We start from the raw sequence: 23,842 nt of genomic DNA, 5'->3' as shown, positions 1-23,842 counted from the left end.
GGATCAACACACACACACACACACACACACACACACACACACACACACACACACACACACACACACACACACACACACACACACACACACACACACACACACAAACACAGAGCACTTTTGGTCGAGCCTGTTGGATGGCTGTTCAGAAATATGTCAAGAAACATGAGTGACAAGAAAACCAGACTGGAGGGTAGATCACCAAAGCCACGTAGTAAACAACAGGCAACAAATGGCAAGGCATGTGAAGAGAATGTGGGTGTGGCTTGATATGTGCGTCTGTAGGGCCTTTGGACAGGTACATATGTCTGTACACACAGGAAACAGAAGGGTGATAAATTGATAGCAATGCCAGAGAATAATTCTGATTCCACAGAAGGTATCCACATTCTGCGCTGAGGGAAACTGTTGGATAATACACTTCACAAATAATTCCATAAATAATTTGCTCTGGCTGTATCTGGTCAATGGAGAACACCGAGACAAGCGAACAAAATTGTCCCACAAGTACAGATAAGGACCAAGATTCAGTGTCAAAGCATTTTTACAACGTATCCTGTTCTTACCCCAGAGTTTATCTAGAAATGCATAGCTCAATCATTGTGTTTGTGTGCGTGCGTGCGTGCGTGTGTGTTTAAGATGGAAAGGTATTCCCAGAATAATAAAGTTGTAGTAGTATTGTTGTTTAAACACCACGCACCTGGTTTCACAGTCTTCAGGCGAATTGGTTCCCGAAAGTGGCGGATGACAGCAAGGGTGTCTCGGTTGGTGAGCCCACTGACTGGAGTGCCGTTCACTTCCAGCAGCACATCTCCTGGGCTGGGAAACCGTCCGACGTGACAAACCATTGCTTCTGAAACTACCGGTCCGAGGTTGGGGAACTCTCCCGACTCCGCACCCCCTTGAATGTCGACCATGGTGCCGAACTCCCCATCATTGGTCCATGACACAGAACACTCCTGTACTTTACTGGACCAGTGTTTCTTCTTTTTCAATGTCTTGGACATGATTGATGTCTCTCCGCGCGTTCAAACGAGTCCAATAACGAATGCAGGCTATTTAACGTAAGACCAATGTTGTTTCCTAAACCGCGACGACATGAAACGTTTAAATCATGGCAGATATCGAAGTTGACACGAAGCAATATGTCCTCTGGCGTCGTATTCCATCGGGCGAACAGCAGCCCATTCACTGATCACAGTCGTCTGTTATTGTGGAGCTGTCATTATCTTGGATTATTTAAGCACCACCTGTGTACATCTGGGAGGCGAGACCTGCGTCAATGCTGTCGCATAGGAGGGAGAGGGATCACGGTGATGCTCCGGTGTCTCTCACGCTCTCCCCTCTCCTGCGCGTTCCGGTGCGTAATTCCGTTCAATGAGCCACCAATGACTTCCAAAAGCCACGCAAGACTATAACCGCTTGCGAGGATTAATCATAAACTATAAAACACAGAGGGAAAATGTGGAAACAGTTTTGTGAAGTACGCGCAGTGGCTAAATAAAGCTGGTCTCTCTCTCTCTCTTCGGACCACCGAGCCCCCCTGAGCCACAGGACTGGTCACCCTAGAGAACTGTGTGACGCTATAGGAGTAGATCCCTAAACCGATGCTGAACCGCTTCAAACCAGGACGCGGGTGGTTGTGTTGCGTGAATTAGTATCGGTTTGCAGTCCTTCGCCAAAGAACAACGCACACAGAAGTTGAGTCAGCGCACCTGTTCTGCCCTCCTCCAGAATGACATCAGCAAGGCATTCCTTGGAAACGGAACAACACAGCCTACCTGGCCAAGATGTGATCCGGTTGGTGGTCTTTGGACTGCAGTTTTCGGAGTTTCTTCTAATAACACGCTTATTCAACGTGAAACCGTCTTGGCGATGAGTTGTTTTCACACCGTGCAGTGAGCCATGTTTTCAAACTGCGCTGCAGTAAACTCTATAATCCGATTAAGCAATACTCGATAACTTTTCTGATCATGTTCCGCGTTGATTTCCTGACTGCAGTGGTTTCTATCCAATCCACGGGCTAGTTTGTGTTAGAACGTTGCCATTTAGCCAATAAGAAATGAGGTGGGCGGGTCTTCTGTGTTCATTTATTCAACGCCTGAGTATTCTTCGTATCGGAAAGGCGGGGTAAAGCACTCAGAAAACGACTTCACTGTTATCGGAAAGGACGTTATTCGCTTGTTTTTAGAACATGATATTTTTTTTATCAAGTTTTTATTCATAAATGTGCCTCTACTTATTTCATCACTATTGCACAAAAGCATCGCTCTTGCAGATGTCAATGTTTTTTTCCCCCTGAGATAATGAGCACAAGAGTCGGCTATTTGTTGCCGATTTGTGCCATCTTGTGGTTACATTACAGGTTGCAGTCCGTATACACTCAGGGCAATGCAATATTTATCAGAGGACAGAAATGCACCTGTTATCATGTGGGTCTTATGTTAATTATTAACGTCCGGTCAAATTACGAGTGTCTTTAACGGTCAGCAGTTGCATAGAGAGGACATTGACATCCGAGAAACATTCAGAGCTGTGTTCAAGAGTGGTTTTCTTTTAGTCTTATAAGGCTTCTATATTGATTAAAAGGACCCTTTTAAAGAAGATTTTTCGAATAAAATGGAAATACACACGGTAGGGGGATGGAATAATAATCATAAAATATTGACACATTTATATGGCTATATTTAATTGTAATATGTTATATAAAAAGTATACATTTTTAACAATAGATTTTGGCAAACATTGCTTGGCTCAGACACATAATACATTCAATTCAATAAAATGTTGCGAGTGTAATAGCTTTGCTGTAATGTGACCTCTAAAATGATTAAGGATATATATTTTTAACTTATTTATTGTATCCCTGTCATTTTTTATGTATAGGAGAAATGTCAACAATAGTGTCAGCTCTCTCCCATGGAGGTGCAGGCAAGGTGTAGCAACAGCAGCTCGGGTCCAGCATGCTGTATGTTTTAAAGGTCTCGTTATCTGTATATTGAAGCTTGATGGCTAGCTCCCATTCTTTCTGAGGTTTTCTCTGGGACAACACGCGTGTGCTGTGATCGTGGATACTGTATTTCAGGATCTCCTTCACTGTACCTTGTTTGTGTTTTTTCTTATTGAATTGATTGAAGATGAAGAAGCGTCCGACTCCGTGGCTGTGGTCGTTATTCCCGCTGTACTGGTGATCAGTTCTGTGGTCGTGGTGTCCCTCATCTTCTGCAGTGTCCTCAGGAAGAGGAGAATCAGCCCGCTGAGCATTATAGGCAGCTCAGCGCAGGACACCAGCAGTAGGAACATTTACACATATACATCCGTTCACGGAATCACATGACTCAGTTTGCTTTTTTTCACATGACTCAGTTTGCTTGTTAAATGTAGAGTAGAGACTGTTTACAGTGGATCCATTCCCGGGCTTATCGTATGGAATTGACATTTGTCCTTTTTATTTCCCCCCCAGAAGGTCAGCATTGTTCTTCCCTGGGTGCAGTGCCTGTGATCCCCTGTGGAGTGAGAGAGGCTCTGCACCCGTGGGAGATGCCTGCAGAGTGGGATGTCGAAGGCGTGGAGCTGTTGTGCACGGGGAGCTACGGCCCTGTCTGCGGAGGCTGGCTGACCAGAGAGGGACGCTCCACAGCAGTGGTGGTGAAGGCCCTCCGGGGTGAGCTCTAGTCAATTGGAATTGTATAGCCCTTAATCACAGTTACGTTCTCAAGGGGATTCATAGGCCCAATTATATGGTAACCCCCTCCTAACCCTAGCTGCCGGAAAAACTCCCTTATTTATCAAGGTTGAAAAATAGAGAACAAACCCAGAAAGTGGGTTAGGCTTGCAATAGTAGCCTTAATAGACAGACATAATGGAAGGGTTTTGTCTTGCACACAACTAGACTGCGGACATTGAAGTCCTAACCCAGAACCTTTGAGCTGAGAGTCACACACCCTATAACCAGTAGACTATCCTGTCCCCCCAACAATACATCAGTAGTTAATTCAAAAGAATAGTTATTGCTCACTGTTAACAGTAATGATCAAACACTTAGACCTGTTATCCGTGCGTCTGCTCTCCTTTTAACCGTCATGGACATAACTAAAAGGGAAAGACATGGAGCACCGCTTCTTTTCAAATCTTTGTATTGCTTTGTTTTTCGATCTTGTTCTGTACCATATCTTTGTAGATCCCGCCAGCCCGTCTGAAGAAAGAGAGTTTGCTGAGTGGATTCTGTTCCACGCCAAGGTGTGCAATAATAAGAGTGAGCGGCTTGTGCGGATGCTGTGCTGCCAGGCGCAGCGTCTGCCCATGTACCTGGTCCTGGAGGCCCACAGCCCAGGCAACCTGCTCCATTTCCTCTGGGGCCTCAGAGAGGTAAGTTCAATCGCAATTCTCTCCCCCCCCCCCCCCGACAAAGCAGCAAAAATAGAGTTGAAAGATAGGCCTGCAAACCCTTGATACAGTAAAGTGAGGGAGAGGGCTGTATTTCCAGAAGGATTCAGACAAGGGGCCGCTGCACGTCTCGGAGAGGTCAGTGTTTCTGTTGGCGACCCAGGTGGCAGAGGGCCTGGTGAGTCACTCTGTTGTGAGCACATTATGAAACATGCAGACACACACAAACACACACATACACTCCTGCAAAACACTAGTCCATACAAAACACATATACAACATATATTAGATGCTATGTTAGTAGTACAAACTCATCAAAGCCCAACATAGTTTTTGGTTCAATTTAATCATCATACATGTTGTTGTTTTTTTATCTGTTCAAAGGATTACCTCCTGACAGAACACAGGGTAGTGCATGGTTATGTCGCTGCAAGAAACATTCTGATTGGCCCAGACCTGTCTGCCAGGGTGTCTGGATTGGGCACAGCATTTGCCGAGCACCAAACAGACAGAGCTACAAGGGAGCGGCCCATGGAGGTACCCCTAAAGTGGCTGGCTCCTGAGAGGATTACCAACCAGCCAGCCTTCCACAGGAGTGATGTGTGAGTGTATTCAGTTTTGAGTTATGGCGGGATTGTACAGCTTTACACCCTCATTTTAACTAATTTCCTACAACCGGTTAATAGATTACACTGAAAGTTAATTGAACTGACCTGCATTTGGCCTTGCATTGCAGCACATACACAGTTTTATGATTCTATAATTTAACTATGATAATTTGTTTCTGATTCTTTGGCTCCCGGTTTGATTTCCTAGGTGGTCGTTTGGAATCTTATTATATGAACTTATAACCGCAGGTATTGTAATACATTTCTAATAGCTCCTCAACTCAAGTCATATTGGAAAAGATATTATCAGTTTGGTATTGATAGTCCTTTTCATTAATTGTACATTTCTACAGAAGTGCAATTGTTGTCTCAATCCTTTGTGATATATTTGTTTTTTTACAGGGTCCCCTCCATATCCAGAGTTGGAACCCCAGTCTGTGCTTCCACATCTTGAGAGTTCCTACCGAATGGAACAACCAGAAGGCTGCGGAGCCCCTCTGTGAGTATAGCATAACCTGCTACTCGGAGCAGCCATGACTCCTGGCCCAGCTGAAAGTATTAATGCTAGAACTCAAAGGAGTCCTGATGAAAGACGCAATACAAATCAAATTTGTTCTTAAATCTACAATGACTGGAATCCTACATAGAGCCACAATATTTTTCGTTTTCGTTTGCTATTTTCGTTAGTATCAAACATTTTCCCAAATGTGTGTGGTTTTAGGTACAACCTGATGAACTACTGTTGGATGTGGAGCTTCAAGGACCGTCCAACCTTCTCCGCAATCATCAAGCTGTTGGGGTCCACCTTGGACCTGGCCGCTACGGAAGCCCTGCCGTCCCAAGGGCTCATAGACCCCGCCCAATACAACAAGATAGCAGGCATACGTCCCCACTTATGGGAGGTGTCACCAGACATCCCAATCAAACATGAATCCAGTGTGTGTTAGGGTGATTATAGTGTGTTGGGGTTTTTAAAGACTGTATGGTGATTCTGTATGGTGAATAATATGGTTGTGATCAAGGTGTATACTGGACATGGTCAAGTACCATTATGATCGATTGAAAACAGCGCAAAGGAGTCAAGTTACATTGGACATAATCATACAAGATACGTGTGCTACTTTTTAAGAGCAGTATTTCCATAATTCAGAAAAATGCCATAAAATACGTCATATTGCCGTCTTTTTATTTTCAAAATGAGCAGAATCAAAAATACAGATTTTTGTACATGCCCTTATCTGCTGTGCAAATGTGGACAATGACCCGACGATGCTCAGAATGCATACAACACTGTGACCTTGCAGTTTCAAAGTGGGAGAGGACATGGAAACATTGGGAATGAATGTGTTTATTTAATCAGAACTGGAATGCAATAAGTTATGGAAGCTGCAGATAGAAGAGCAGCAAAACCATATCTAGTTCGATGTTTACAATTTCAACATTGCAGGCAACTTAATTGACAATTATTGTATGCCAGTTATTTATAAAGAACAGCAATTTCATTCTAGGTCCTTATTTTCCTTTCAAGTTTTTTAACAAAGGATATTATTCTAAATGTACACACAAATGTATTCATGCATGGATTACTTTAGAAAGTCAAACCAAATAGCCTCATAAAACAGAGGCAAAGATGTACAAGCAAAATGCCCAAATACCAAAATCCAATAGAGAAAAGAAAAAAAACATAGAATCGATCATGGCAATATTAAAGTCATTGTTTACTTCGCAGTATCCTAAAATCAGAATAACAAATATTTCAAATGAGATGTTACATAGATGATTGATTTATATGAGTTGTATTTTTATAGAATGGGTCAAAGCGCCTTTTCTCAACAAGTGTTAGAATTGGATACAACATTTACCTCACGAGTAGACTACAGTCAAAGGGAATTGACAATATACCTTAATATATACTGACAGTACTGACTTGTGCTGATACAAACTCTCCGTCAATACAAAGCTGCCATAATGCTGTAATAGACATTCCCATTGTGCAAAAAACTGACCGCACTAGTATGGATTTTGAAATGTCTGAAGAACTCAGCAAAAAGACAAAGGATGCTCCAGGATCATCCATCGCTGAAGGACACTGAACTCCCATAATGTCACACAAGTCAATGTTAAACCAAATATATTTCAAGGGTTTTCCTTTAACATCTCCTGTTTACATTTGGATAAAATAAGGGCAATTCAGTCAGATTGGTCCTACGTGCTTTACATATTTGGGTGGGGGAAAGGGGGTAATCATTGTCATTGTGTAATTGCAACAGCAAAAAGATTCTACGTTTTAGAACAGGCTGGGAATCAGATCCTGCTAGGACTACATACAGGTCACAAAGAACCATACTCCGCAACATCACCAACCAACCTGTTGTAGGTTTCCCTTGCCGGGCATACCATGAAGGTTGAAGTGATGGACAACAGGATCGAACATAAAATACCCAGAACATATCACAGAGGGATGTATCCACTACACACCTTCTCAGAAAAATACCAAAAAGTAAATGAATGTACATCTCAAAGTCCCCTAATAAACGGTGTCTTGGAAAGACTTGTAGTGGTGTGTCCTGAAGAACTGCCCTACCCTACCACCACCCCCCCACACCCCCCACCACCACCATTTGTTGTTTGATGTAGTTTGTACCAAGTCTGAAACGTTGTAGCTTCACACAGCCTCACCGTCAACGTAATGTGAGGGCACGGCCTTTGGTCACCCGCTTGGCTACGTAGCCAGGAGGGAAAATATACTCGGATCGGAAGGAAATTTAAAATCGCAATGGATTTCATGGAGCATCATTTTATGATGCTTAATGCACACCCAGATAAACCCTTAATAACATAATTAGAAGTAAATTAAGAATTTACTTTGCGAGAGGACTCTCTTTGCTAGTGTGTAAGCAAGTCAAGGTTGGACCCTCAGTGACCTCAAGAAGTTCTCCATGGGCTTTGGTGTGCTCCATGGGCCCTGGATGGCCTCTGACTACCTGCCAGCCGGGCAGGGATAGGGAGAAAGAGAGAGACAGAGGCCACTGGAGTGTGTTCTCTTCTACACTTTGCTGCTCCAGAGGGATCCAGGGAAGAGCATGTAGGAGACACACCACAGAAGGTAGTAGACACAACACAAGGACTGGATGGAAGAGAACACCATGATGATGCCTGCAGTGTCAAAAAAAAACATTTAAATGTGTTATGTTCTCAAAGGTAGTAGACTCCCTTTCATTTTGTTTTTGTCTTGCAATAAAATCAAAGAACACCAAAATGTGACTCCAACCAAATTGTAAAATGGATTTCAACATGAAGGTTTCGAATTCCACAAATTGTTTCCCAAAGTAAACCAACAAACAAACAAACACCTAATCCTATTGCTAGAGAGAGAATATGCCAACCAAACGGTGCTTTACCTCCTGCATAGATGGCCTTCTTCCAGTTCTGAGACTCCAGCACCCTGTCGTGAGGGTAAAAGCTGCGGCTGACCATAAAGAGGATAAGGGCCACTGCGGTGGTCCTCAGCAACACTGTGTTACCCCCCGACAGAAGAGAGGCGCTGGCCAGGATGGCAGAGGAGTAGAGGCAGGGCAGGCCCCGGTACACAAACGGGATCCCTGTAACATACAAACACAAATAAATTAAATAAGGGGATGGGCTTAAAGCAGTGAAAAATTGAGATATGATTAATTCAGGACATATGATAAGAGCTGGTTCAGTTGTAATTGATGGATAGTATAAGTTAATTGGAGGAGGTATAGCTCCATTATGACACAAATGAAGACGCCATAAAGTAGTGACAATAATGAATTTGTAATGAGACTCAATTAACTAATATCTTGGCGTATCCCTTTAGGTTATGGTGTTACATTTGAGTTGTTGTGTTGAGCTAAGGTCAACGAATCTATGTATAATCTGTGGCCTTTGTTTGAGACCCTAATGAGTTATTCCAAAGAGGAAGGCAAATCCACCAATATATTTGATGTGATTATGGTAACCACATGAATTAACTAAGAATGTGTCAAGCTTCCATACGGAATGAACTCAAACCAGTACAATGTATACCTAACTTATATAAGGAGATATAATTTAAATATCAACCTATTAGCTAACCAACTCCATGTCCTGTTTAAGTCATCAAATAGATTCATCTCATTAAACCGTTTAGGTTGATTTTTTGCAACTACTGCCGTACCGCTTGTATAAAAGCAAACGCGGATGAACACGGACAGCCCGTAGCACATGCACAGGATGTTGTCAATCAGGTGGGGCGTCCTCAGCAGCAGAGACGTGGCGATGCCAAAGGTGGTGTAGTCAGCAAAATCGTCCAATTTCGCACCTGAGGAAAGATAAAATCCAAAATAGAGTTCAAGGGACACGGCAGCATAAAAGAGACTTTTGCAATGTGTAAAGGTGCATGCATGTATGTAAAAGCGACATCAACCTACATTGATGTAGGTGGATGTCACAAACACACTGCAGTGCAGTGGAATTTCCAGCGTCAGCAGAAATGGGTAAACAACATTCCCAGAGGTGTTTGGGGGGCATTCTGTTGGATTTATGGATGGATCGTGAGGATGAGCTAATTCAGTCCACAGCTATGACAAAAAAAAAAGCCAGTGGAATTCCACCTCCCAGGGTGAACTATTTGAGCAATTTGAGATATGCCATGGCCCTCAAAGCAGCAGGATCAGGCAGACAATCGGAGCCTGATCCTCAGGACTTAGGCCGCATCATCGGAAAAGTTATTGTTCAATTGACAAAGACAAATATGAAGGGAGGGGAGACAGGTGGGGCAGGAAAGGCCCTGAGAGGACACAAAGGGTCCGATTGTCAACACTGCTGGGAGCTATTTTTGGCCCGTGAGAATTTTTGTTTCATGAAATATATTTTACTTCATGCCATATCGCCAAACATTAAGTCGATGTGGTCCGTTACAGTTGCAATAACGACACATTAATGGCATACTGAAATGACTTTCAGATTTCACGTATTTCTAAATTCGGTCAATTGGAATAAGTCAAATTAATAAGTTGATTTTATTCGGGATTCTGGTAGTACTTCTAGTTGACTGCTATTCACAGAGTACTTTGTTTGTTATGCTAAAACAACGGTGAAAGGCTGCTCTCACATAGAACTCCAGCCTTTTCCCTAATGATGGGATGCATAATCTATTTATTAAGAGGGGGAAGAACACTGGACCACTGTGATACAAAAGGGACATTGTTTTAATGGAATATTTGTGAAGAGAATTACTTTTTCAAGAAAAGCCTATAGTGGTCAGTTAGGGGCTATTTAAGTCGATGTACTCCATGTTCCCTTCCAGTTCAAGCACTAGCCACATAGTTCTAGTGTGGGACGTGCTGCTAAGTAAAACACTTCACTCACCCAGGGGAGAGCATGCATCCAGTCGCCTGGCAACTGCTCCATCTGCCAAATCCAGCAGGTAGCCAATCAAAACCAGCCAGCATGCTAAATAGTGGTGTCTGATGAGAAAGAACAAAGAAAAGAATCTGTATTAATAACATATCTGAAGGTATAAATGAAAATAATGTTTTGTATCCAATATGGCCGGCAATCATAACTAACTACAATAGTATTGTATAATGATGGATATTATAAATAGAACCCATTTTATAGGTGAAACAAATAGTTGTCTGACTATTTAGTAATGGTCAGACAACTGGTCTGATAATTTCGTTTTAGTCAGACAACTAATTACTATCACTATAGACTATTACTTTGACCTTGCCAGTGAAATGAGTTTGTTTTTGGTAGTTACCCATTCAGGCTGCACAGGATAGAGGCCATGCCCATCAGCATGTTACCCAATGAGATGGCGTTGGCTGCATTTCGCCGTAGAAAGTCCTTGATGGGCAGTCCTCTGGCTCGCTCGCTAAGAAAGAGCTTATTGACGCGCTGGAAGAAACCTGATACCACACAGCGATGGACGTTAGCATGAGTATGTGTTACGCTGATTCTCGCTGCTTCCGCCAATAAATGAGAGACTAGATTCAAAATGGATCTGATGACCTTACTGAAGCTGCCCTTTCAGGTCGTGGCTCTTCTGGGCGTTAGAAGTCCACCAAGTGGTGGCTAACATTGTCAAATAGCTTGTTTCCCCCAAAACTATCATTTTAATTGACCAAACAAAAAGTATTACACTAGATGTAAAATAAACTTGGCCAGTAGAAAAATAAAGTGTGAAACAGAAATACTGTAGTGCAACATTAACTGATACTCTTTACTGCCAAATTAGGCTGGATAAGTTACATGTTTAACCATTTTCCAACAAGAATTAGTTATTTCAAAATGGATTCTTTCACCTTATAGAAATAAACATCACTTACCAAAACGCATGTTTATTGGATGGACACCAACCTTACGATACACTAATCCATTTGTTTCAGAATGACACTAAAACGTAGGCAAGTGTTACATTCATTCAATCAGGGGTAGTCAGCCTAAATCATGCAACATTTGTGATTTGTGAATGCCAAACATGTTTACCATGTGGCTATGTTTACACAATACAGCTGATAAACATTGTCAAATGACACAGAGAAACAGTTCAACTGCATGCAGTAAACCTCAACATGCAAACATTGAAGATGGGCAACAGCCATACAACAAATTCTTTATTACTATCAAGTGCTTTTATGCAATCATACTTTGTCAGTGGAAAGTTCCACAGTCCTTGTGTGCTACAGTGGTTGTGAGTTGCACCCACAGTATTCAAAAATCAAAAGGCATCTTAAAGTGACCGGTACAAGGACACAGCTAACTGTTATTACATACAACACATGGTATTTTCTGGTTTTGTATGTGTATTCTGAAAGAAAAAAATTATATTTTTTTGCATGCATGCATACATTATATAATCAACTAATCAAATGCTTCAAGAGTTTTGTCGTCATAAATACACAGGTCTCAATTTGGGAACATGTTTTGGAAATGTCCTTCATGACAATCATTTTCAAGGTCAGATTAAGAAAGGTTGTAAACGTTATACTTTGAAACTTCAAGCATAAACATTTCATTGATTAACAGGTAAATCCTGGTGGCTAGGCCATGTTCATCAAACTCAACAAGTGGGAATGTCAGTGTCACACTAAACCTAAACAATGCAAAACCTCGGCTGCCACAAAACTGAGATGATTTTAGACTTCATGGCTCCTATCGGGTGGATTCTAGCCTCTGGCATGCATTTTCACTTTTATAATTGTACTGTCCATAAGATTTTTTGCAGGTAACAAATAATCTGAAACTACTTGTGAACACATATTCTGTTAAGCCTAAAGAAACCAAGCCAAGCTAACTTCTATCTGCAAAAAGGGTGAAAGTCATGTTCCTACTATTATGCTTTTCACCCTGAACTTCCTGTGATTCCAAAGCCAGGCGAGTGCAAGAGACTCTTCATCTGAAAGAAAACAGTGCATGAGACACAGCAAAGAGCCAACAATATCTGACACTTGACATCATGCTTTTTGTCATTTTAATAACAACTAGGGCCCAGGCATTGCAGATCTAATGACATATAAGCTGCATACAGCCTCTTACTATAGACAAGTTTACAAAAATACTATGAATCAATGCCTTGATTCTTCATAGCTTAGGCCGAATACTGACATCTGGATACTTGGATTGAGTTCCAGGATTTCCGTAACGTTTTATTGGCACACTGTCAGCTTAATCAAAGTACCACTAAACACGTCCCTTGCCACTAGGGGGACTGGAGCCAGATCTACTGACATTTTAAAGGTGTACTTATTTTTAGAATGCTGCCTAATTTGTGCAATGCACGGTGGGAAATAGGTATTTAACTGGCACTAATTATTACACTATCAAAACAACCCCTAACATTTGGAAGCATATTCATGTAGGCGATTAACTGTCTGCCTTTGACTAATATATTCTGTCTATGATTCATAATACTGAACTCACTTTGTTTCTCTAGGATTAGAATAACTAATTAGCTTGTCCCTAAATGGCTTATTTCACCTCAACAAGTAGGCTAGAGTGGGCCTTCTACAGGTGTATGTTGCATTTCGTAGAATAGGCCTTCATTCATTTTCCATATTTATTGTCTTTCCTCATTTGACCCTCAACTACCCTGAGCAGATGAGATGCGGTTTTTTTTCTGCCAAGTTTGATGAGAGCCAAGCTAGTCTATAATCTAATGGTAATATCCATGTACCTCTATTGAAAGCGGACAGTATTCACATGTTGTAAAGTTATTTCATAGGCAATTGTAGGCCTACGACACCACCTGAACACTGTCCGTTCTATAGAGAGCTAAGACTGAGACGGCAACCAGAGACACAGTGTAACCGTAGCTGTAAGGTAATTACATGTGTAGTCCTACACGGTCACCAGGTGTAGGGCTCTGCGGGCTATACAGCTCTACAATATGAGGAGAGAAACACATACCGGAGGATGGCGTCAGCAGGAGCATGATGTCTACAGGCGGTTCGTCCACAGCAGCTAAAAAATATTTATACTGTTTTATTAACAATGTTGACATCGCATGAACATTGACCTCTGCGGATGAGCCTACAGTTAGGCCTAGCCAACACTAAAAAAGACAATAAAAGTGCATCTGTAAGGAAACGACTCGTTTCCCTACAGATGCGTCAGTAAAGAACTGCATCCCATAAAATAATCACAATGAAAATAGTCAAACGACTATTCATAGCCTACTATTGTCTAGAATGACCCTTTGGTCCGATTACAAATAGGCCACTTAAGGTAATCGATACGTTCAATATATAAAATGAATCAATCGGAGCCTACACGAGAATGAAACAAAGAGTAACGTCGGCCTGCGAAATAAAAACTGCGTCACACTTTTTTTTTTTTTTTTTTTAAATAACACCATCATTCCATTGAAATGTCAACATCTCTAGTAGGCTTATTATATGTGATACAGCAGGGAATAATTGCATTTTGAGTTACCTGCAAGCACCTCCAAAGATGAAAGAATATTCGTGCAAAATGATAAAGGCGTCAAATCTTGTCGGCCTAAAACCAATTGTAATTAATATATCTATGTATATCTATATATTTTTGCATGTATCATTTACGTTAACACTACCCGTTTGATAAACAGCTGCACCAGTGGTCCAGAACGTCTCCGTGTCTCGCAGCGCGTCCTTTTAAAGCCCGTGGCTGTAACCTGCCAGAATATTCCACCGGAAGTGACGCATATGCACCTTGGCGGTTGAATATATATATTAAATAGATACTGTTGGAGGTAACAATAATGATAATTACACTCACAAAAAGATATATGTTCTGCTGCATCACTATCCCGAATAGAGCATGTTGTCGAGGTAGTTACAGAGAACACTATCCCAACTAACTGTACCTTGAATGCAATCTGACATTTCTGATGATTGATTGCTATTGAATATACTGGCCTATAGACCTGCATGTGTGTAAATGTGCTTTATCTTGACTACTCAAATAAACGATGTCAACCTCATCCTTTTAAAAGTATTTCAACATCATGGTTCACATTTCTGCTTGATCCCATGACTGTAATATAGGTTACTAATAAGCCTAGAATGCCTACAGATCTGTGGGAAACACCTATCGGGTATTTTTAAATTAATATGAAGGCATTAATCTGCGAATTGAATTGGGATTAATTGATGAATACACCCTCAGCCCCTTTATGTGAGTATGCTGAGTCCAACAAACAAGCAAGTTAAAAAGGGAGAGTCTGGGAATTTTTCGACGTCTTTTATTGAAACCATTACGTTGATTTGAGATTGCATTTGACCTTACCTGACTGAAGCAATCTGGTTCATTTGGAGTTAAAAATGTAACTTTTTCTTCTTAGTTTCCTCCAACTATGAGGTAGGACCAATTGCTTTCTCTCGCAAACGATGACCGTCCAATAGTCTATTAGTCTACTTCATTAGAGCATTATCTGAACCTCTGGATATCAATGAAGACAGAAAATAAACGTAGAGGAACCTTGAACAACAATGATGAAAATCACTTTCAGCGTCTTTTCATGTATTATGGCAGGAGAAAATGTCAAAGTTTCAATGTTTTATTTGAGTTTTTATTGTCTGAATATATAACCCCATTTATTCAACAGAACATAGCCTTCTTTTCTTCTTTTTATTGTGGCTTATATACTGTATACACTCTTCACCTGATTTGCAGTAGGCTTACCAGACAAAAAAAAAGTTTGCTTCAGGTTACTGATTGCGTCTCTAAAGACATCATTTTTCGCCTACGGCAACGTCCAGATCATAGTGTGTGATAATTTGGTCCAACCTCGTAACCGCCTCTGCAATTTAAAATAAGGAGAGAATGTGGTTTAGATTAGTGGAGCAGCATTACAATAATACAAACTGGCACCGACTTGATATGACTACATCTCCCTGGAGGCATCTCAAAATGGCGGAGTATCACAACAATCACATGATTGCATTATAGCGTGAAACAACACAAAATAAACAAAGAGCCACAAAAAATACGACCATTTATTGAAAATGAATCATCATTCTTCCGCCATGCTATGCAGTTCCTGAAGACAGCATACTATTTTTGCGCCGCATTAATAAAAAAAAGTGAAAGAAATGTATTTTTATAAAGGTTTCGAGCCAATCTCTAACCCGCCTTATAAATTGGGCAATAGTGCAACTATGTAGCTGGCAAGCTACATAGTGATGTGTACACAAACTATTTTCGGTGAGTAAGATAATTTCTATAGAAAATGAGTTACGTCAATAACTTCTTAAAATAATGGCTTTCCCAGGCACCGACATTCCCCACGCTTTACTGCTGTCAGATATATCTAAGGGCTCCCATAGTTCTTCTGAACCGGCTCTACACCAACTGCACCCGCAGTATACATAGTAGCCCGCTTACTGGTAGCGGGCTACGCACCTGCTACAGCCATCTCCCACCACAATCTTGCCAGGCTGGCGAAAACAATTATTTAATTCTTCACAGACTATCAATTTCGATTAAAAAACCTCACCTAATCCCAAAACGTACCTGAACCGCATATGTGTATATTCTTCAATTCAGAGCAAGTCAATTATTTTTGTTTTCAGGTGTACTTCTGCTCTCCCAGACTCCCTAAATACATCACTGGCAGAATGATGAGTGCAATACAGCTATCCTGGTACGATCATGGGTGCGATGTAGCCCTCCCACTAGCCTGCTGACGTGGACTACCACTAGGGGGCGCCAGAGCTAGGGTTCTGGATCACAGACATAGACGCCGGATGGACGCACGTTGCTCCTTTACATCCACATTGTAGCCATGATGGAGAGGTGTTATTAAATACAAGTATAGGAAGGTGCTGGAGTTTTTCTGAATAAAAATCACTATCATTTTGACTTTTTCTACCAATTTCAGATGGTCATTTTTATAATATTAATTCAAGTTATATTATATATATATATATATAAATTATATAACATTAATTAATATTAATGTTATTATCCCGTTAAATAATACTCATTTGTCATCTGAATGAAGCCAAAGTAGTGTTCACTATCGACTTTACACATATACTTAAGAACTTAGAAGTTTTGTTTTGCCTGACTGACAAAAATGTGATAGTGTTTCTTTGAATAGTCTGAGTCCGCTCGTGATTTTTTAGGAACCCACAGCCCCTACTAACACCACTACAGGCGCCAGTGTCGATGCAAGTGTCGATGGCCACAGCCAGGAAGAGACTGAGGAGGCTTCAGATCAGCCATTGCCCATCGACGAATACATTAACTGTGACATTGAGACATCCAGCAAGACGTCCATTGCATTTCATAAAGGCCTCCTGCTAAGCGCAGCAGGTCACATCAGAATAATGGCGTGGCAAAGACCTCAATGGGCCTGATGCGGATGATAGGGGCTGAGCTTGAAAGGATGTCTGCAGAAGAGAGGCCACCAGAGGACATCATTGCAGTTGCCTGCAAAGGCATAGATCACAAGTTTAGAATGGTGCCAACACATCTCGTGTCTTGCGTGGAGAACTCTGTCCAGAACCTTTTTTTTTTTTTTTGAAGAGCACAACCTGACACACACACACACACACACACACACACACACACACACACACACACACACACACACACACACACACACACACACACACACACACACATTGTATTTAGGCTTTTTTCATTTATTTTATTCTTTAACTTTTCATCAAGAATGTTACCTTCACCCCATTTCAACAAAGCAAAGTCCTCTGGTCCTCCTTTCACATGTAATCTTTCATACAGAACCCACATAAACATTACATTACGGGGGACATGGTGAACACATGCCATGATCTCCTTCACCATTAACTAGCAATAATGGCTCATTTGCAATGTGTGTCACCTTCACCCTATTTCAACATAGTTTACATGTGAATAAAGATATGCCAAGGTACATCACACTATAATTGTCTTCTATAATAGGCCATGACCTGCTAATATTGCATCTGAATGAGGGCAAGTCAGTGTTGTCTTTGTTTTAACCGGTTGTGTTTGTCCATAGACTTGTGTGGATGTCTACGGCGTGGGAAGGACGAAACCGCAATACAAGACTATGTAATAGAAGACTTAGAACTGACGGTGGTGACACTAATCTGACGGCGGTGACAGTGGCCTAATTACAACATACAATTACAAAAAATGTATTCCACTCCAGTCAATGGCTTCTTGCTCAACAACTTTATTTAACTTTTGGTCCAAAAAAAAAAAAAAAATTAAAGAATTAAGCAACATCATTAAAAGTACCCCATCCCCATATCATCAAATATCAAATCATAGTAAAAAATAAAGTCATTACCAGTAGGAATAATGTATAATGCATCACTGACATCATCTTAAACTGTCATCTAGTACCCCCTAGTCATAAAATAACAAATTATGATCTTCTGTAAACTGGACTGTAAACTGTATATTGGACGTGAAGGACAGATAACAAATAACAATTGTGAGCACTGTGGCAAACATTCAATAAGAAACATATAGGTTCAATTAGCAATAGGCTATCATTAATAAAATAACCCCTTAATAATCATCATAAGTAAAAAATAAATTATTACCAGTAGCAATAAGATAGAATTCCGCTGTCCTCATATTTAACTTACATGTAGTTACCCCCACTCATAAAATAATATAGATAATATTCTTCTGTAAACTAGACTATAAACTGTTTAATATAATTGAATAACTGAAATTTTTCAAAATACAGAAAGCATTCTATGTAAATACCACAAAACACATCTGGCACAAAAATAAAAATAATTCAAATGTGAACTCCTGTGAGTATTCCCTGACTGTTTTACATCACTCCACCACTCATTTAGCTTTATCAGGAGGTATATGGTGTATATGTTTCTCCTCTATGAAGTCCAGGACTTCAGCAGCCAGTTTGTATATCTCCCTCGTCCTGCTTGCACGACCTGGTGATGACGGTTCCACAAGTTTGACCAGAATATGGTCAAATAGTATGAAGCACATATCATTTCCACCTCTTTTTGGATAGAATTGTGTGTTGGGCCCATGAGGGTGGAAAAACTCCACTTCTACATCTGGATGATAAGCATCCACAGTGACAGCCTTTGCTAGCCATGGTCATAAATGATTGCAAGCCAATCTCTGCAATGAACTACATCAGAGGAGATAGATCTGTCACAGGCCCATCAGGACCACTCTTGGTCATTGGTTCTTGCTCCCTTGGCTCTTGCTCACTTTCCTCCCGTTCCATTTCCTCCATCAACATTGCCAAAGGACCTTTCCTCTTTTTCATTAATATAGGACCATCATCCTCAATCTATACCCAGGGTGTGTTGGCAGTCAACTGGAATATTGTTGGGCTGAAACACTCGCACATCTGTGGCTCATTGCAGAAACAGGACAGTGATCTGCAATGGATCTCAGAGTCGTTTTGGTGTGTCGGTGTGATCTGATGGAGTTTCCTTGTTGCAGGTACAGGTTTTAGTGGGTGAGAAAGGAGTGCATCATATGGCTGCATGTCAGCTTCAGTAATGACATAGAGCTTAGTGCTGCAGAGGCTTCTTCCAACCATCTCATGGAAGACATTCCCATTCATAATGTCATTCCCCAGCAGTATAAGGCTGTCTGCAGACCTTTTCACAGTTCCTCCAATGCTGTCTGGGGCTCCCTTCCCATGTGAGGTGGGGAAGAAGTTCCAGGTTGTTCTCTTGAAACCTAGAGTTGGAGGGACACTGCAGAGGAGAGAAACATTTTTTTTGTTCTTTTATTGCTTGCTGGGGCCATCTGACCAAAAGTGAATAGTATCAACTTCTGGAAACTTAAAACGAATATCTGTCAGGACTGGTTCCATGTGAGTCCAAATGACAGACGCATCTTGTCGTTTGGATTCTGATACTGTGGAAAAGCCTGTCTTCTCCTCTTTTGTATAGTACATGCCAGTGTGCAGGTCGAGCTGTGGGAGGTTCTGACCAAAATGGCATGACTGTACCTCAGAACTATACTTACATTTCCATGCCTCAGAAAAGTCTACATGCACAATTACTGTGCTATCATTGCACTTCTCAATCATGCACATGTGTGTTGTTGTTTCTGTCTTCAGATTGTCTTCATATCGCTGGACAAACTCTCAGAGCGTGCCACTGTGCATCACAAGTCTTGTGTTGAAGTGGAGCCCATCTGATGTTTGATCCTTAACTCGTTCCCATTGCTGCCATTCAACATTGGTCTGGTCTTGCTGTGGTGTGGGAAGTGTATGTTTGTGGAGACACCGGGTGCAGGAGCGCAGAAGACATGCCTCGCTTGTCTGTGAACAGCAGACAAGTTCAAAACTATCCTCCAGTTTGCTGGACTTGACACCATTTTCTCTTAGGACTTTAAGCATCAGCTTAGCATTTTCATGGTACTGACATTGGCATGCCCTACGATCCGACGGTCTTGGTGCTGTGACATAGAATGGACGTAAGGCACAGAAAGATGAATAACTGAGCTTCACTCTTGGTTCCTTCTTGGTGAACTTCTTGTGAAGGTTAGAATCAGTCAGATTCGTTCTCTGATGCTTTATTTTCTTGCGTGTGATTGTGTCCTGTTTGTCAGTTGCCTTCCGTGCTGAATTATGGTAGAAATCCTGAACCTTCTGAGTAATTGTATGCAGGTTTTTTGTCAGTAAGCCTCCTCTGCCGCGGTGCGTTATAATCAACACCAAATTGCCTTGTCTGGTGAATTAGCTGACATTTTTTCAGAACCTTGCCTGACAGAGTCAAGTTCTTGTGGGCTGACTTGTTTTGTTTCGATTCATGAATGAGTGCGTTGTGGAGCAGCAGAGTTTTCTTGACCGAGGGGTTTTTGAGTTGGCTTCCCCGCAGCAGCTGCTGTTTTTTTTCTTGGTGATTCTTGTGTGTTTTTATTCGTAGCTTTTTCTCGTGCCCTTTGCTTTTTCAGTTCGTCCCTATCCTTTGTTACCTTTTCAAGTTTATTTCTTAAATCTTTCATCTCTCTAGCCTGCCTACTCCGTGCGGGCTCGTGTAAGGCCTGATCCACTGGACTGTCTGGGGGAGTTTCTGGGTGATCTGAGCCCTTTCTCTTACGTTTTCTTGATAATTGTTGTTTATGTTTCCAAGCCTTTCTCTGACTTCTCTTGTCCCTTTCATTCAAGTCATTGATATGTTTGCATGCATCTTCCCTACCTCCACCCTCTTCTTCCATATTTTCCTTTCTGTTCTGAGGTATACCTCCTTTAACTCTGCCTCACTGTGTATTTTCGCTCTCCGCTTCTTTTGATATTCCCTGTTTTTTCTCCTTCTCTCATCCACAGATAGCTGATGCCTAGCCATAACTTCCTAAAATACGATGGGCCATATCTTGCATCCGGCGCAATTTACTTTCTACACTGACGCATGTGTCGTTGCTAGTTTGCAACTGGCGCAGAGCGTTCTTTTCCCTCCACCGCCACGCGCCTGTAAATTAGGGAATGATCTTGCGCCCCTGGGGGCGGTTCGGTGAAAGGAGGAGGCGTGTTCTGGCGCAAACGTTCCCTGGTGCTATTTTACAGTTTCAGAAAACAATTGCGCCACAAACCAGGAAATACCTGGTTTAAAGTCAGTGGCGCGTTGTTCAGATGCTATTTTAAGGGCGCATGCATAATGTTGCTTGTGCACCTCGCGCATACACTTTGCTTCTCTCATCTACCTAGCCACACATTCTTGGTAACTTATTTGGGAAAGAACAGCTGATACAGCGGTAATAAGTTGTACTTTTAAATCAATGCATCTGCAAACACCGTACAGAAAACACATATTTTCTTGACACAGACATCGTGTGCAAGCCCATAACTTTTAGGATTGATGAATATTTGATTGTGAGAAAACATTGTTTTACCGCGAGTGAGTGTTAAAAAGAATGAATGAATGCGGGCGCGCGTGTGTGCATAAAATAATTAATGAAAGCGGGCGCGCGTGTGTGCGTCCATCTGTTTAAACACACGCAAACTAACACGTAACGCATAATACAGTCCATGGCAATGTATATTAACGGGGGGACACATGCATATTAGGAACACAAGTCGATAACGATAATGCATACAATACTGGTAAGAAACGACGTTTGTTAATGTATTGCGTATATCATTAAATAGAACCACAGTTACCGCATATCATATGTGTGTTAAGTTTTCTTTGCCGAAATTTATTTGAGGACTCAGTATTTCTGAAGTTGTGGAAGAAAACGCTATTCCATGTGTGAATTAGGCCATATTATTTGGCCATAAACTGAGCCATTTGAAGTTTGAAATTCATGTAGTCATGCATCTGTCTCATCGGAGACTGCAAACGCCCTGTCAAAATATCAACTTGTCAGATTCAAATGCGCTCATGGCTCTTAAAGGGGATGGGAGATGGCACTCTCATTGGTTTATTGCACGTTACGCCCAAACCACACCTACGGGTAATTAGGCTACTTCAGACCAACCCTTTTTAGATTTGTGCTGGGCACAAGAGTCATCTATGTGCTGGGCACAAGAGTCATTTATGTGCCGGTAAAATAACAACATCGCCATAGAACCGCCCACAAAGCTACTTGCGCTTGGCGCTTCTCACTTGCATTTCAGACCGTTAAAATAGGGCCCATAAAGTCAAAGTTGAGTGTAGTGACTATGAAATTTGGGGGAAAAACAGTGAATGTTCAATTTGGTTAAATGTTGTCATGCCATTTTCATGTGGCTTTAGTCATTGGAGATGCATAGCCTACAAGGGATACTGTATGATGTGCTATGTAGGTAGGTAGTAGGTGCACTACCGTATGTGCATCCCAAATGACGCAAGCCAAATGAATATGGTATAAGTAAGGGTTAATTGACGACACACCATTAGACTATCCAAAGTTAACGTTTGAGGTTGTAATGCCACCACGACATGCAGCGGAGTGCATTAACTGCGTTAATTAAGGATAGTCTAATGGCGTGAAGTCTATTATCCCGCTTATTCTAGGAAGAAATATAGGGGGAATTACATCAATAAAAATATAACGGTGGTTACTGAAACATTACAGGTCATATTGGTATTTATTGTGATCAACAATTATATCCTAGCCTCCGTTGAGGACCATTTGGAGGTTTTTGTCACCACCGTTAGACTGTACGTCCCCACCGTCAGACAGAAAACCTGACGGTGGTGACGTCTGACGGTGGTGACGAAAACCTACTTTTTCATATGATATGCAAGAGTTCTTCACATTAGCCATCTTGTTTCCCCTCTGTTGCTAGCTACTTCAGACCTCTTCTTTAAAAGTATACATTTATGGCATAATCTAATCTAATACTTTTTATACAAAAGAGACAGTGTTGACATGTTATGGTTGCAACAGTAGCAGTGTCGAAAAATATGAACAAGTTTAAGAGAAAATAGCAAACTTACAGGAGCTTGAATGATCTTGAAGCATGCAGTAGAGCTGAAGGTTTGAAAAGGGGGTCCTCAGAAATGATCTTGACCTTGTAGTTGCCTGATTATTATTGCTTTTTATAAATATCTGACGGTGGTGACGAATATGTGGAACACATTTTGAGCAACCACAAATAATAGTAAATATTGTTCAAAGCTCACTCTTTGTAGTATTTAATACATATTACAATGTACTCTTTCATGTGGTAAAGATATTATTAAATTCAATTATTACTTTTAGTTTTTTTAATCAAGTTTAATATAATTATCCTATCCGAGGACAACTGATTTTGTAGGCAATGGGCCAGCATATGATCATTCAATTAATACAAATTAAAAATGAATGTATAAAATAACCCTACATTTGTGCAAAGGACCCCCTGATTATAACCTTGATTCTTTTTATTCATGAAAATGTTATTCATTTCCAACAGAATTAGCACTTTTCTTAGTGGGACATGTTTTATCCAAATTCCCAAGAATCAGTGAGCAGCATTTTACGGGGGCCAAGCCTCACGCAGACCATTAAGGAGCCTGATGACTCAGACCACGCAGACCATTAATAAATGTAGCTTGTTCGGATTGGACTCGAGACCCATCTCCTTGTAATGCTGGAGGCACAAGACTTCTTTAGATAAGGTTGCATCATGTTGAACTATCTTGATTATGGTCATCTCTGCTTCTCTCCTAAACTGTTGGCTTCACAGGACTTCCACTTCAGACCTTTGACTTGTTTCGCATGGTTACAACTTTCACCACTCTTAACCAGTCGGAGAACTTGTGTAGGCGATCTAAAATCTACCCCACCTCCTTTGCCTGAGTATCATGAACCTGGGCCTTCTTGAGCTCTGGGTCACTACCTGAGGTATCTCCCACCTTTACATCTCCACTGGTTATGGTCCCGTCCATGGAGGTCTTGTAGTCTTGGTAGTACTGCTAGTTTCTCCTCAGCTACCT

At 41.3% G+C, this 23,842-nt stretch overlaps 3 protein-coding genes across 4 annotated transcripts in view; 1 reads left to right on the top strand and 2 right to left on the bottom strand.

The window, feature by feature from the left end:
• Positions 1–1,961, bottom strand: part of magi3a (membrane associated guanylate kinase, WW and PDZ domain containing 3a) — a 97,071-nt gene extending 95,110 nt beyond the window's left edge. The window contains exon 1 of the mRNA XM_079742353.1: positions 698–1,961. Within this exon, the coding sequence (XP_079598479.1) occupies positions 698–1,004 (307 nt within the window). The 5' untranslated portion in view covers positions 1,005–1,961. The remainder of the gene's footprint in view (positions 1–697) is intronic.
• A 955-nt stretch (positions 1,962–2,916) lies between these two features.
• On the top strand, positions 2,917–5,938 carry LOC307079501 (tyrosine-protein kinase STYK1; the record flags this gene model as incomplete). Its single annotated transcript, XM_079741874.1, has 9 exons — positions 2,917–2,965; positions 3,135–3,290; positions 3,461–3,661; positions 4,178–4,365; positions 4,484–4,561; positions 4,768–4,985; positions 5,200–5,240; positions 5,394–5,490; positions 5,713–5,938. 9 exons carry the CDS (start codon positions 2,917–2,919, stop codon positions 5,936–5,938), a joined length of 1,254 nt encoding a protein of 417 aa, XP_079598000.1.
• A 218-nt stretch (positions 5,939–6,156) lies between these two features.
• Positions 6,157–14,155, bottom strand: tmem269 (transmembrane protein 269). Of its 2 annotated transcripts, none has more exons than XM_079741729.1 (7): positions 13,932–14,155; positions 13,407–13,460; positions 10,759–12,396; positions 10,365–10,462; positions 9,172–9,315; positions 8,393–8,593; positions 6,157–8,147 (listed from the first exon to the last, which is right to left on the bottom strand). In XM_079741729.1, the coding sequence occupies exons 3-7, from the start codon at positions 10,797–10,799 to the stop codon at positions 8,038–8,040; spliced, it is 594 nt and encodes a 197-aa protein (XP_079597855.1). In that variant the 5' UTR covers positions 10,800–12,396; positions 13,407–13,460; positions 13,932–14,155; the 3' UTR covers positions 6,157–8,037. The 2 variants fall into 2 exon arrangements, with proteins under 2 accessions (XP_079597855.1, XP_079597854.1); XM_079741728.1 differs by having other exon boundaries at positions 10,759–10,906.
• Positions 14,156–23,842: the final 9,687 nt, after the last annotated feature.

The sequence above is a fragment of the Pollachius pollachius genome, assembly GCF_949987615.1.
Source record: "Pollachius pollachius genome assembly, chromosome: 8".
NCBI classification, from domain to species: Eukaryota; Metazoa; Chordata; class Actinopteri; order Gadiformes; family Gadidae; genus Pollachius; species Pollachius pollachius.
This window is presented reverse-complemented; position numbering and strand designations above follow the sequence as displayed.